The sequence below is a fragment of the Populus euphratica genome, unplaced genomic scaffold, assembly GCF_000495115.2.
Source record: "Populus euphratica unplaced genomic scaffold, PopEup_1.0 scaffold108.1, whole genome shotgun sequence".
Classification (NCBI taxonomy): Eukaryota; Viridiplantae; Streptophyta; class Magnoliopsida; order Malpighiales; family Salicaceae; genus Populus; species Populus euphratica.
Genome location: NW_011499996.1, coordinates 551,348 through 565,884, shown reverse-complemented (window position 1 = coordinate 565,884; position 14,537 = coordinate 551,348). Strand labels below are relative to the sequence as shown.

Below are 14,537 nucleotides of genomic sequence, written 5' to 3'. Positions count from 1 at the left end.
TAATAATAATAATAATAATAATAATAATAATAATAATAATAATAATAATAATAAAGAAGAAAAAGAGGAAGTTGATGAGAACTTTGAGGTGGAAGATTAACATAAGGATTAAATGATAATAACAACAAATGTCAAGGTTAGAGGATCCACTAATAGTATGTCAAACAAGTACAGTATAAACTATTATTATTCAATTGAAAACCACACAAAAAAGGAGGTTTCAATCATATTATAAATTGTTAACATGATTACATTAGTTATCTTATTTGATTAATGCTAATACTTGTAAATCTTATCAGACGTTTATGATTATAACTTATGTTAACAACAAATCAAGTTCCTTTTATAGCTCAGGTGTTGGTTATACCATACAATATAGGCTATAAAAGTGTCAAACATTTGTTGTACCAAGTGTTATACAACATAAATCTAGATTAGTCATTTAACAAACAAAGTATTAAAGAGTGAACAAGATAACAAATACAAAACATGTTAGTATCAAACATTAAGGTCCATGTTGAGTTTACATTATATTTATTCTTATACCATTAGTGTAACCTTTCACCTTGACATAATAAATTTAGCTAAACATAATGAAAGAAAGAAAAATAAATAAACAAAATAAGAACATAAATAAGATAAAAGTTAACTAAGTAAAAGAAAGGAAATGAAAGGCATAAACTTGATATTAATGAAAACAAAACCTAAACATTACAAAGATATAAAGAGAGAAAGCAAAAACATGATCTTTATCTGGAGACCAAGATGCCTAAATGCATGGTAAATGCCTCGTTTTATAGGCCAAAATTAGGAACTATTGATTTGATGACTAATTGATGAGTGGGTAACCAACTTTTGACTTAGTTACAATCCGTATATTCTTTTGTCTACCCAAAGTGTCATTGATAACATTAAAATTAGAACCACTTGAAAACATGAAAGTTGTAGGAAATTATCTCATCTTTCCAGAAAGAAAAAATAGAGGTCATTTGGACTTTTAGAACTCTAGATATGGGCCAAACACTGAACAGTGCACTGGTTGTAGGACAGATTCAGACTTCTTTGTTGTTGCTACAATTTGGGACACTATAGGCACGTATAAGATACCGAGTAAAACTCAACCTCATACATCTAGTAGAGGTATGTACAACCTTCGGGAAGATCATGACCTCCAAGCCAAAGTTTGTATCTTTACCTAGAAAAGTCAAGGCACTAGAATTAAAAAAGAGTGGTCAATTAAAATCTATTTAAGACATTGCATGTCAAATCTGTGAAACAAATAAACACTCAACCAATGATTGTCCAACCTTGCCTTTTTTTAATGAAATCCTCCATGAACAAGCTCATGCTTTAAACAGTTTTCAAAGGCCCAATCATAACCCATACTAGCAAACATATAACTCTTGTTGGAGAAATCACCCAAATTTCAGTTGGAAAAGTGAAATATAAACTTCATAGCCATCATTTCAAGCACATCATAATTTTTAAAATTCTAATGGCTTATGATCCAACTCCTAGAGGAAATCTTGAGGAAATTTTGTATGTATTTAGTGAAAGACAAGAGACAATCAACACTCAACTTACTCAAAGCATAACGCATTTTAAAGATATTCTTGCAAAATTGACATCTGCTCTTAGTTTTCAAGACAAATATAAGTTTCTAGATCAACCATAACAAAATCTCATGGCGCAATTCAATGCAAACGTAAATAGTTCTAGAAGCCAATACATAGATCAAATCAAATCAGTCATCACTCTTTGTAGTGGTAAGGATATTAAAAAACATACTTTTAAACTTTGTGAGATAGATGATGGGTCAATCTCTAAGGGTAAGGAAGGGGTTGAATTTGAACATTATAAAGAAAAAACTAATTCCTAGCTAGCACTTCCATTTCCTCATACCATGACCAAACAGGAAGAAATCGAGGATGAAAAAGGCACCAAACATTCGATATCAAACCAATCAAAAGATTGATTAATGAGTTAAAATTGAGAATACAGAGAAGGTGAAGTTTAGAAAATAAATACTGGTTCAATCCAAATTGGAACACTGTTCAGCCATTAAGTCATATCTGCAGCTGTAGAACTTGGATTTGGGTCTGTTTTATATGGATGGAAAGCTAAGATATAAGCCTAAAACATTTATGGGAATGCAAAACTCAATTCTGATGTTTGGAAGTCCAAATCTTAGCAATAACAGAGAAGTCTGAATACGTCATGCAGCCTAGACATTGTTGAGTGTTCAACCCATATCTTGAGTTTTAGAAGTCCAAATAACCTCTTTTTTTTGTTGGAAAGTTGAGACAATTTCTTAAAATTTTCATGCGAAAATCTATTCGGATTCAGACAAGAAGATAAAGATTATCGCCAAGTCATGATATGACCACTCACTCAATAATTAATCAACAAATCAATAGTTTCTAATTTTGGCCTATAAAAGGAGGCATTTGCCATGCATTTAGGCATCTTGGTTTTTAGATCAAAATCATGTTCTTGCTTTCTCTCTTTATATTTTTGTAATGTTTAAGTTTTGCTTTCATTAATCTCTTGTTTATACTTTTCATTTCCTTTCCTTTACTTAGTTAACTTATATCTTATTTATGTTATTATCTTATTTATTTATATTTGTCTTCTTTCATTATGTTTAATTAAGTTTATTATGTCAATATGAAAAGATTAAGCTAATGGTGTTAGAATAAGTATAGTGTAAACTCAACATATACTTTAATGTTTGATACTAACATGTTTCGTACTTGTTATCTTGTTCACTCTTAATACTTTACTTGTTAAATGATTAGTCTAGATTTATGTCGTATAACACTTGGTACAACAAATACTTGGTACTTTTATAGCCAACTATATGGTATAATCTACACCTATGCCATGAAAGGAACTTCATTTGTTGTTGATATAAGTTATAGTCATGAATACCTGACAACATTTACAAGTATTATCATTATTCGAATAAGATAATTAATGTAATCATTTTAATAATTTATAATCCGATTGGAACCTCCTTTGTTTGTGGTTTCCAGTTAAGTAATAAAAAGAGTTTATATTATATTTGTTTGAAATACTATTAGTGGATTCTTTAATCTTGATATTTATTTTTATCATTGTTTGATCCTCACATTAATCTTCCATTTTAAAATTCTCATCAACTTTTTTTTTTATTATTGTTGTTATTGTTGTTTATAACTTATACAATTAAACTCCATAAAACATCAATACTCTTGCACTTGGAAGAAAACATCAATCTACATAGAAAATGAATTTTTCATGAAGTAAGATCATAAGACAAGATAAGTAGGCTTGATATAGGCCTTATGTCTAGGCTTACTTATTATTGGGTTTGATTGGTGATTTGATTGGTGACTTAAAGTTTGTCTAAAAAATAAGTTCCTTATGGAACGAGTGATTCTTTAATGCTTAAATTTGTAGATATATAAGATAAAAACCAAATATATACAAGAAAATTGAGAGAAAATATAAGTTTAAAGAAGTGTTAAGTTTGAGAAAAATCTAACCTATTCTATTTACTTTGTAATCCAAGGTATTTATAAAACTTGGTTATATCAACTCACATCAGAAGTTGCATAAAAAATTATTAGTAAAAATATTAGTACCCATTATTGGATGTAGTGTCTAGCATGTCATTGATGAAGTAGTTTATGATTGTTAGTGACAAGTTGGCTAGAAACAATCATTAATCAAGAAAAGAGGTGCCTGATTGCATTGAATGTGATGCATGTTTGCAATATTCAACCATTAACTTAGAAAGATGCACTTATAAAGAATATATCAATAAATCATGAAAAAAAATTACATGTATGGGTGGTGCATGGCACCACATTCTGACTTCTCAGAACTTGAGAAAAGTATATATAGATGTGTGTTAGGAGCTGAGAGTTTTTCATGGTATTGAGTCAGAACTCAAAGCACTTTTGAGGCTAACACTTGGAAAGAAAAAGGAGAGACAATCCTTGTTCGGTTTGGTGGCCCAAATAAGATGACTATAAGGTAGTCAGTTTAGGTTGTGGCTCTCTCTCTTTCTTTGATTTTTTTTACAAGTATTTTTCTTGAATGTTTTTTTCTTATATCATTAATATATATTTAGAAAATGGGTTGCTAAACATTATCCATGTTTATCCTTTGTCCATATACATTACATTATATAGTTTTATTAATTTGATTGTTAGTTTATTAAAAAACATAAATAACTGCTTCAATTATTATTTTTTATTTACAATGACTTATTAAAAAGCACAATAAGGTAAAATAAAGAAAATGGTGAAAATAAAAACAATAGAATAATTGTGGAAAAGGAAACAAAAATTTAAAAAAACATAAAAGAAAACTATAACATGATCAATATTAATGTTTGGCTTTAATGATATTTATTTATTCTACGTTGTAGAAGATTTATTTGAAGCTAACTTGGTTGTAATCTATTTGTATATAATTTGTATTTATGAATTTGTTCTTCTATTTAGCATAAGCCAATATTTTCTAGTATTATTCTTACCTAAATAAAAATCTAATTACGATTTCTTAGTTAAAAATTTTATTTTTTCAATCTATTGTTTATTTACCGTAATATTTACAACTTGTTATATCTCCTTTTTTTTTTTTACTTTTCTTAGAATAATTATTATTTTGATATTAGTTTCTACTTAGCTTTTATTTATTAAAATCCATTTTTATTGCTTGAAACCCCATATGTTAACTTTTTGGTTTCAATAATATAGTTAGAATCTATATCCTATTTGATTATAAGATATTTATTCTTTCCTTAACAAGTTAAATTTCAAGTATTATCTTTAATTATTTAATGGAATAATTTATTGACAAAACTACGATGTTTTAAATGTCCCTTCTCACCTTCTTAATGAAGTTTATCACTAAATTTAAGTTAATGATATATCTAAGAAGGAGTTGTATACTCATCAATTTTTTTAATCTAGTAAAAGGTTAATACCTTCTATATGAAAAACTCTTTGCAATAAATTTTCATTTCTTCTTTTTATTTTGTTTAGTACTTAAACATGACATATTTGAGTAGAAATCTCAACTTATGAGGTTGGAAAAAACCTATAGCATCCTTAATTAAAAAAGACTTGAAAACAAGAAAAATCCCTTAAAATAAAAAAAAATCTCCCAATACTTGAATTTACTTGCATGAGAAGGAAAAAAGTCAAGGTTGTACATATATAAATTTAAATCTATATGCTTAGTATAGATTCATAAACATAAATTTTCTTAATCCACTTGTTACCAGTCATTTTGGATTACTCGAAGAAAAAAGACTAGGAGAACCAATAGTCTCCTATAAAAATTTGATGTTGATGGTATGAGCTTTACTAGTTGTAAGAAGTAACCTAGACCTAGTTTTGAGAGCATTGAGTGTTTAAATTTATGGTTAGAAAAACAAAAACTGGTTTATGTAATAATTGATTAGTCTAGGACACATACTATTTAATCAAATATTTTTAAATTTATGGTTAGAAAAAAAAAACTGGTTTATGTAATAATTGATTAGCTCACAAAAGAGAAGTGAAAAATAATTAAAATTAAAATCAAAATCAAAATAGAAGAAAAACAAACAAAGTGCTAATGTTCAAAATAAAAAAAGGGATCAAAATAAAATTAAATTACTTGGGAACCAAGAAACTAAAAAGAAGATAAAATTTATAGGCTATAAATCATAAGTGAATAGTAGAGAAAGGCCTATCACACAAAAAAAAAACTATTCATCATATTTTCTACTAAAACTTTAACCACCACCATAAATAGAGAGAGAATATACTAAAAAAAAAGAGGAAAAAAAAAGAAAGAGAAAATAAGGGACTATTCATCATCTTCCCCCTTACAATTTATCAAAACTTTAACAAAAAAACCCTAAAACCTAAGCCACCAAAGATGAGAGCCACCATAATTTTTTTTTTTTGAGAGAATATCAGCTAAATGATGGAGAAATAAACCCTACAAAAATACTATTCATCTTCAACTATCTTTTTACCACAAAAAAAAACATAGCCTATCTTTCTCTTTTCTAAACCAAAACTTCCTCCTTAATCTCTCTCACATCTTACCTTCATATATTACAAAACTATTATTATTATTATTTTGATCTCAAAACCCTCTATAAAACCCCTTAATCAATTGAAATTGATGACCCCTACATCGACATAGATTGAGGAGATGAAGAAAATAACCACCAAAACTTATTTATTTTATTTCTCTCATTAGACCTCCAAACAAGAAAAGATCACTACCATTTTTCTCCTCTTAATGAGTAATACACAACTATATAAGCCCTATAATCCAATGATCTTTGTATGAGTAACTAGAAAGATAAAAAAAAAAAAAAACACAACAGTGAAATAACTATAACCATCTGACCTTCAAAGGTCAGGTCTCCCTCACTTGTCATTAGTGACTTACAAGCCCTTTCACACACCAATCAAATATGGATGATGCATGGAATGACACACCAAACATGACAACCTCTATTAACACATGACTGCCATATGCTAACACTGTTTCTTTCGATCCAGCATTGTTTTGCAACTATTCAGTCTTTTTTTATTCTCCTCAACCACCCATAGAAGGTCTATTTTTGAATCTAGGTTTGATTTTTATTTAGGGGTTGATTCCTAGAAAAGATATTTGTTAGAGAAATACATAAAAAAAATTGATTGATAGGATTTGCCTTAGGAGTTTGGCAAAACCTTCTTATCTCTTAGTGCTTGAACTAGACCCAAAAGTGACTCCAATTAGGTTTTCTTAACCAGTAAAATGTTTTGGACACCTATAAAAAGATTTGTCTTTGGACATTTAATAAGTATTCAGACATCTAAGATTTGTCTTCCTTATAAAAAATGCCTCTATATGCTATTAAATTAAATTTCATGCTTACCACCAAAATTCTGATAGCTTTGATGTTCATTACCAAGTGCTGGAATTATTGAATATCTTTTAAATAATTATCTTATTTATTTTTGGTTTGATGTGTTTTGTGATGAGATTTTGAGATTGAACAATGTTTATTGGATTGATACTCATTATTGAATGTATTTGATTGAACCTCTTAATTTTGCATTTTGTTTTCTTTCATATCCCAAAGAAGTAGTATATAGTTCCCACATAATACCTTAATATATTTAAACAAAATATCAAATTAACTTGAATTTCAAAAAAAAAAAAGTAAAATTGATAATCAACCATCAATAAATATGAAATTCAATAGAAACATGTTTTTACAATCAAGGAAAAATTATATTGTTTCCTAAAAAATAGGGATCAAATTGTAATTGTACAATAATTAGGGACTAAATTAGAAATATCATAAATCAATGGCTGAATTGGAATTCTTCATCTTTAACACAATAATAAGTTTTTTCTAGAATCCTAAAATATGTTTCAAGGGTAAAATTATAAATTTTCTAAGGTTTAGAGACTAAACTGTAATTTTTTCAAATCGAGGATTTGAGTATAATTTTTATCATTGTCAAAAATTAGATTTTCTAGAATTCAATACTATTTTTTATTAAGATTTCTTATCCCTAATACATCAATTAAACCAAATGAATCTCAAATTAATATTCCTAACAAAACTATACAAAATCAATTAGTCAATCAATTTATTACTCATAACAATTAATTCATTAAACTTAAACTTAAAAACATAAACTTCAACTCTTCATTAATATAAACATTTAAAAATTATAATTAACAAAAACAATCATGTATATCAAAATATGATTTTATCTTTAAAACATAATTCCACCATCACCCATGATCCATCTATTTCATTTCTTTTCCTTTTCTTTTCTCTCTCTTTGTCTTTGTCTTTTGGTTCATCTCTTCTTAGTTTTTGAATTCTTCTTCTTGTCTTTTTACTCATATTTATATATTTATCAAATCACGTGATTTTTCTAATTTTCCTTACAATCAATTAACAATAATATTTATATATAAAAGAGCAAAACTATCTTCCTTTATCCTAACAAAGATAAAGAATACAAAGAGAACATGAAGATTCTTGAAAGTTAAGCAAGCAAATATCCTGAACACTGACTGGAAGTAGATAACCACTAGTTCATTGGCCTGCGCCTCGTAGTGAGTTAATATGAATTTTTTAAAAAAAAAATATTAAGAGTATGTAAAATATTTTAATAGTGTTATTAAATTTAATCAAGTGAATTAATTTTTAAACCTCTAATCAACTCTTTGTTAGACTCAAGTGCTTTGCGTCTACCAACTACACTAGACCTATGTGTTTTTTGTTTTCAAAAAATAAAAATTCACTTATAGTTGTTCTAAAAACATATTTATTTTGTATTTTATCTTTGTTTTTTTAACCTAATATATTTTTATCTTTTCTATAGTTTTTTCCTTCTATTTTGGATATCAACCACATGTATCCCTAAAATTCACTCAATTGTTTTTACTAATATCTAATTTTAGTGAAAAAATCATCTATAAAAGTGCACAAATTAAAATAGTTAAAAGGACAATAAATCTTTTACATATACAATATTTTCTTTTCCTACAACATATTGTATGAATTCAAAAGTTTTCTATTATGATCATATATTTTAAATTTTCGTATATAGTAATTGTTATAACATAGAATAAACTATACTTGTAACAAACTTTGATAATTAGATCATGCAATAACATCTCAATTTAAAAAAAGCATGAATCCTTTAAAAAACTATCCAGCAATTGGATGGAAATATAAAATTAATATTTTCATCCACAATACATGTAAAAAAAAAAGTTTGTTTTTGAAGACTTGAAATAAATCATTTAGAACTCAACATTGTTTTTCATTCTTTCATCTTCAAATATAACAAATTTATAAAACATGTTGTACAAACAAAAAAGAGTTTGCAAATAAGTTTTACTACATATGAATAAAAAATCATGATTGAATAAGATAATGTTTGTTTTTACAATCCAATCATGCTTTGAAAAAATTTTAAATTTTTTGACTCAAATGTTTGGGTTTGATTGTCATGCTTGATTTGACAAATAACAAATAAAGAGGAGAAGCGTACACTTTAGTTGTAAGGAGAGAGAAAAGAAAGGAAAAACACAAACAAACAATCACTAGTGCAATCTAACCATTAGATGTCTACATGTGTTATATTATATGGAAGGGGGTACATTTACACATCTAATTAAATAGCGAATAACCATATTTGACCACTGGGAAGTGTTATACCCGCCTTCTTAATAGCGCGGGCGCTGCCCATTTGTTAGAACGTGAGGAACACACATCCGCATCTTTTTTATTAAAAAATAACAAATATAAAGAGAAAATACTAAAACACTCCTCATGATCTTCTTAATTACACAAAATACTCATACAAAATACCAAAATAACCTCAAAGGCAAAGTTTTTTTTGGTCTTTTCTAAGGCTAACTCGTTATTTTACTGTACTTGAAAATTAAAAAAACTTAAATACCCTTGTAGAAGAAAACCAAAGAAACATTTATCCACTCATGAAAAGATAAGAAATTAAAAGTAAAATTATTATTTAAAAAATTTCTTGAAATACAATTATTTTTCTATATTATTTAAATTTTATTATAATATAAATAGGAGAACTTCACCATAAAAAAAAATAGTGATAATATTTTTTTTACTTGTCAGTCAGGCATCTTGTCTCTTGAAATACAATGATTTTCTTATATTATTTAACTTTTATTATAATATAAATAGGAGGATTTCACAATAAAAAAAAATAGTGATAATTTTTTTTTTACTTGTCAGTCAGGCATCTTGTGTATCTCAAGCATGTATGAAACCAGCATAAGTATCCCAAGCAAGAGGAAACGTGCATGGCCTGATATTGTCGAGGACCAATTTGTACCTAATCCTAAATTAGTCGACTTAGACGGTACAAGGTAATTATTTTTTGAATATAAATGTTATTTATTTATGTTTTTTTTAAAAAAATTAACGTGGTTGTATGAATTAATTTGTAAAAAAATTAACGTGGTTGTATGAATTAATTTGTATATATTTTAAATTTTAAAGATAACAATTATATAAATTTTTAATAATTTTAAAAAAATCCAAACTCATAATTATTTAAAATCAAACCTAAAACTTGACAGTTAAGCTAACTCTGTAGTTAAAGGATGTTATTACTCTGTAGATATGCAATTTGGACGACTAATTAATACAAAGGAAGAGGTAAAGTTGCCAATGGCAAAGCAGATTGTGTTGAGCTGACCAATCAGATCTTGTAAATGCATATCACATATCAGAATAATAATTTATTGTATAATATCTTCCGAGTCAATACTCTCTTAGAAGTCACCCACAAGTTGATCTAATAACATACAGCCCAATTACAACGCTTATTTTTCATTCTGCAACAAGAACTGTGGACAATTCTTTGAGGGCGCCATGTGCTGCTTTTTATTATTCCTTCACTCCATGCATGTGTAAAAGCTCCTCTCTTCTCTTCTTTTGAATCAGCTCAAATCCCTTGTAGATAAATCCTAATGAAAAAGCTAAAGTGACTAAAGCTAAACTTGTCTCTATCTTTGTGTTCCTTGCTTTGCCTCTGGTCTTTCACTTTTAAAGCTCACAAATTCTGCAGACACGTCTCTGTACTTTCTATCTTGGATTCCAAAATCCATGTCACTCACATGTAGTCACTTTGATTTGGAGGCGGCCCTTCCATATACATTATTTTACAGTATTTACAAAAGGGTGCCTACGATGATCATTTTTCTTATCTTTTTTGTTTTTTTTTTTTTGCAGTGACGACACATTCATGATCTAGTCATCAAGCAGCACTGGTGTGGGTCAATGCGCAGGGAAAAAAAGTGGCGAGGAATCTCTTTGAAGTTTCCCATCCAATACTCTCACTTTGCTCATTTTTTCTTCGCACCAATGAAGTTGTTCTTCACTCATTTCAGACATTCTCAATACTCTAGAGACGAGTTTTAAGTCTATGAGTCCCATCAAAATCTCCATCTCTTCCTCCACTGTTAATTTTCTTTTCCTTATGCAAGTGCGACCGCGGCGAAGATCTTTAAGCTTAATCCTTTTCTGCACAGATACAGTATGTCAAAGCATTCATGGATTAGTTTCAGAATAATAATCTCATAATTAACTCTCATAATTAATAGTATACCATGACATGAGAGCGAGAAGCAGAGTTTTATAAGCTTACTTTTTTATTAACTTTCTTCATTAATTGAAGAAGAACCGGATCCACTGAATCCCTTCTATTTCGCCTAAAGAATGCCATAATTATCTGGCAGGTTTTCTCCTTATCAGCCTTGAGAAAATTCATGAATGTTCGGATTCCATCTTCCATTATCATTAGAAATGCAGCTGATGAAATTCTTGAGCCAAAGTTAACATCATCCTTCTGATCATCTTCAGAATCTTGAAATAAAAAAATAAAAGAAATTAAGAAATCTAGGCATACAGAAAGGAAAAGTAAGCTGACTGAACCCATGCTAAAAACCCTACATCTAGAATTTCAGATTAACAAAGAGAAGCGATAGGGAATTAAAAAGACTGTGAAAATTGCATGTTAATGGCTTGAACATGTAAATTTTGACTGTGAATCTTGAATTCAGATCTCGTTATAATTTAGGTTGTGGAAATTTCATGGGATGAAAGAAGGTTATTCTTCCTGTATAATCTAAGGTCTAGTAAGCCTTCCAATGTGCTTTGGGAAAGATATAAACCCAAATTCTAATCGTTTTGAAGGATATAAGAAATTAACCTATTCTAATGGCAAATATTCTTTATTCTTCTTTTCTTCTGTTTCCTGAGATGATGAGATGTATACAGAGGATCAGGCTTTCGTTTAATGCATACCTCGATATTCTGGCACCAGGAGCAACTTTGGTGCTAAAAGCCTCATTCTAGCATAAACCTCAGGTCTCCGGCCTTGCTCATAAGGCTCATTTTCGACATATCTCTGCAAAAGGACTTGGAATTGCTGAAACTGTTGTGCAATATGTGCTGGACAACCAGGATCAAAGTCGCATTGCGAAGCTCTTTTTAGTCCAAAGTTCTTGTAGTTCCAATTAAGTGCTTCCCATGTCAAGCAAATTTGAGCTACATAGGCACCTTCCAATTCATGGTACGGGTTTTGGCGGATGTCTGAAGGCTTCTTTTTTATAGTCGAAAACTTGTGAACAATCCTATCTGAAATTGATCTTGGATTCACTTGGATGGACCTAAGAGAATCTGAAAGCAGGAATCTCATTTGAAATTAATGAGTTTTCTGAAAGAATTATGACAAAATCTGTAACGCAGGAACATTGACATTTCGAAGTACTAAAATAAAATTACCTGTTTCATGAAGCTTTTGAGCACTAATTCTATCTAGGAACGTCATCTCTTCGTCATATTTTTGGAATACTGTGTAGGATTCCCACCTGGGGCAACTTCTTCGCGATGAAGAAGAGAATGGATCCTCAGTTCCTGAATCCTTGATTGAGCTCCTCCATTCAGAGGAACTCTTAGAAGTTGAACCCACGGTGCACGAGTCACCAAATATTTCTTCCTCGTCCTTTTCTTGAACTTGAAGTTTCCTTGATTCCAACCGGGTTGGCGCAAAAACCAGAAACTTTTCATCAACGGAGAAATTTGTATCTGTCTTTTTATTTTCAATTTCTTGATTAATGCAGTCTTCTGCAAGAAAAACATCCCAAGAATATGAGGACTAATGGAAGTATTGCAAGTATAACATGTAACTAATGTAACAAACTTTTCTTAGAGAAGAATATGCGATGCAAATAGCCACATACCGCCACGGATTTCGTCACTGTCCATGAAACCACCTTTGTGCAAGTCTTTGGTGATCGGAGTGGTGGGTCCGTGTAGATTCGGGACAGAATCATGAAACGAATCTGTGTCACTTGTCGGCATCTCTTCTTCGACCATATCTGCACCATCATGTTCTGATTCTGAACCTGCTGGGACAAGAACAGAAAGCATATCTTCACTAGCAAAACTACCATCTTGGCCTTCAAGTAAGGGTTCCTCTGGCGAGCTTATGAAATCTTCAACATTTGTACGGGTGCTGTTGTTGGGCGGCATAAACCGAAGTGCTGATTCACGTTCACCACCATGAACTATGCCGCCTGCAAGGTTTTCTTTTTCCATGGACTGAACGTAGTACCTACTATACGTTTCATTTTCTTCTTCCTCATCTTCATCAGAGAAATTATATTCATATCCATTTCGGTTTCTGCAAAACAAGAAAAAAGAAAGTTGAACATATTTTGTTGTTAAGAGGGAGGGGGGGAGAGAGGGGGGCTGGCGCCATGATACCTTTGGATTATAGGATAGCTGCCAATGAAGTTGATGAGCTTAAGAAGCAAGTTGGAAGAGAAGTAGAGGAGGAGAAGGAGAAGGAAGGAGGAGCTTGAGACATTGTTGAACAAGCTAACAAGAGTTTCTCCTGAACATGTCATTTCGTTGCTGATGTTGTTGCTTGTTCCAAAAACGAGTCCCTAAAAACTTTGGAAGACCAAAGTGCGCTCCTAGGAAAAAAGTTGTGTTCTTTGGTTAGCTTTCATAATGTCTGCTTCCAGCTTCTAGTTCAAATTTGGTCATTCTTTGCTTCAAAATGTCCAATACGTCCTACACTGATAAGTGCTTTTTCTTAAAGCGCTTTACCTTGATAATGACCAAATCACAATTTATTATACATGGCTTTTGATTTGGAGATTACCATGTAACAGTGACTACAGCACAAAATTAAGCACGGCTCTCTTAAATCTTGGTGTTATCAAAGGATTTCATGCATGATGGAAATTTTAATAAATTTGGTATCCTGTGCATGTTAAAGGGGTTATTTATGTATTAAACAAACCGAAATTTTCTCATGTTACTTACTTTTTTTATTTTTTTAATAACTCAAATATCTAAATCAATTTACGCGCATCACAACTAATTCTTGAATTCACTAAATACTCTACTAGACAAGTAAGTCATCACAAGAATAACAAACATGCATATAAAAATTAAAGTCTAAAGTGTAGAGGTAAGAAATTCTCTGCTATAACCGCTAGGCTACAAACCTAGATGTTTACTTTCTGTTTTTTACTTTTTGTTTTTGTTTATATTTATTGAATTTAAAGCAACAAATTTAAATTAAATGTTCATGAATTAGTCCAAACTAAAAAAAAAAAGAGAGAAGCTTGCTATGTTTTTTGTTCAAGTAGTCTCTGATTATTGAATTCAAAATGAATGATAAAAGTTAAATCTAATAGATGGTCATGTTTTTTCTGAAATATGTGAGGATCCTGACCGTAGCTAAATTCATCAATTTCATTTGAAAAAAATAAAATAAAATAAACAAACTGAGATTACAAAGATTGCATCAACAAACAGCTTCAAATTGATCCGTATAAGATACGATTTGATTCTATTACACACACACATGTGTGTGTGTGTGTGTCGGGTGGGGTGGGGTGGTGGGGAAAAGGAAAATGATATTCATGTTTACCTTTAGAAAATAACTCGTCAGTTGGTGGCATGC

The 14,537-nt window shown here is 29.8% G+C and overlaps 1 protein-coding gene across 1 annotated transcript; it reads right to left on the bottom strand.

The window, feature by feature from the left end:
- Positions 1-10,649: 10,649 nt before the first annotated feature.
- Positions 10,650-13,609, bottom strand: LOC105140650 (DNA ligase (DUF1666)). The gene is made up of 6 exons (XM_011047562.1): positions 13,325-13,609; positions 12,799-13,241; positions 12,341-12,682; positions 11,861-12,235; positions 11,202-11,419; positions 10,650-11,077 (listed from the first exon to the last, which is right to left on the bottom strand). Exons 1-6 carry the CDS (start codon positions 13,465-13,467, stop codon positions 10,832-10,834), a joined length of 1,767 nt encoding a protein of 588 aa, XP_011045864.1. The 5' UTR covers positions 13,468-13,609; the 3' UTR covers positions 10,650-10,831.
- Between the last annotated feature and the right edge of the window lie 928 nt (positions 13,610-14,537).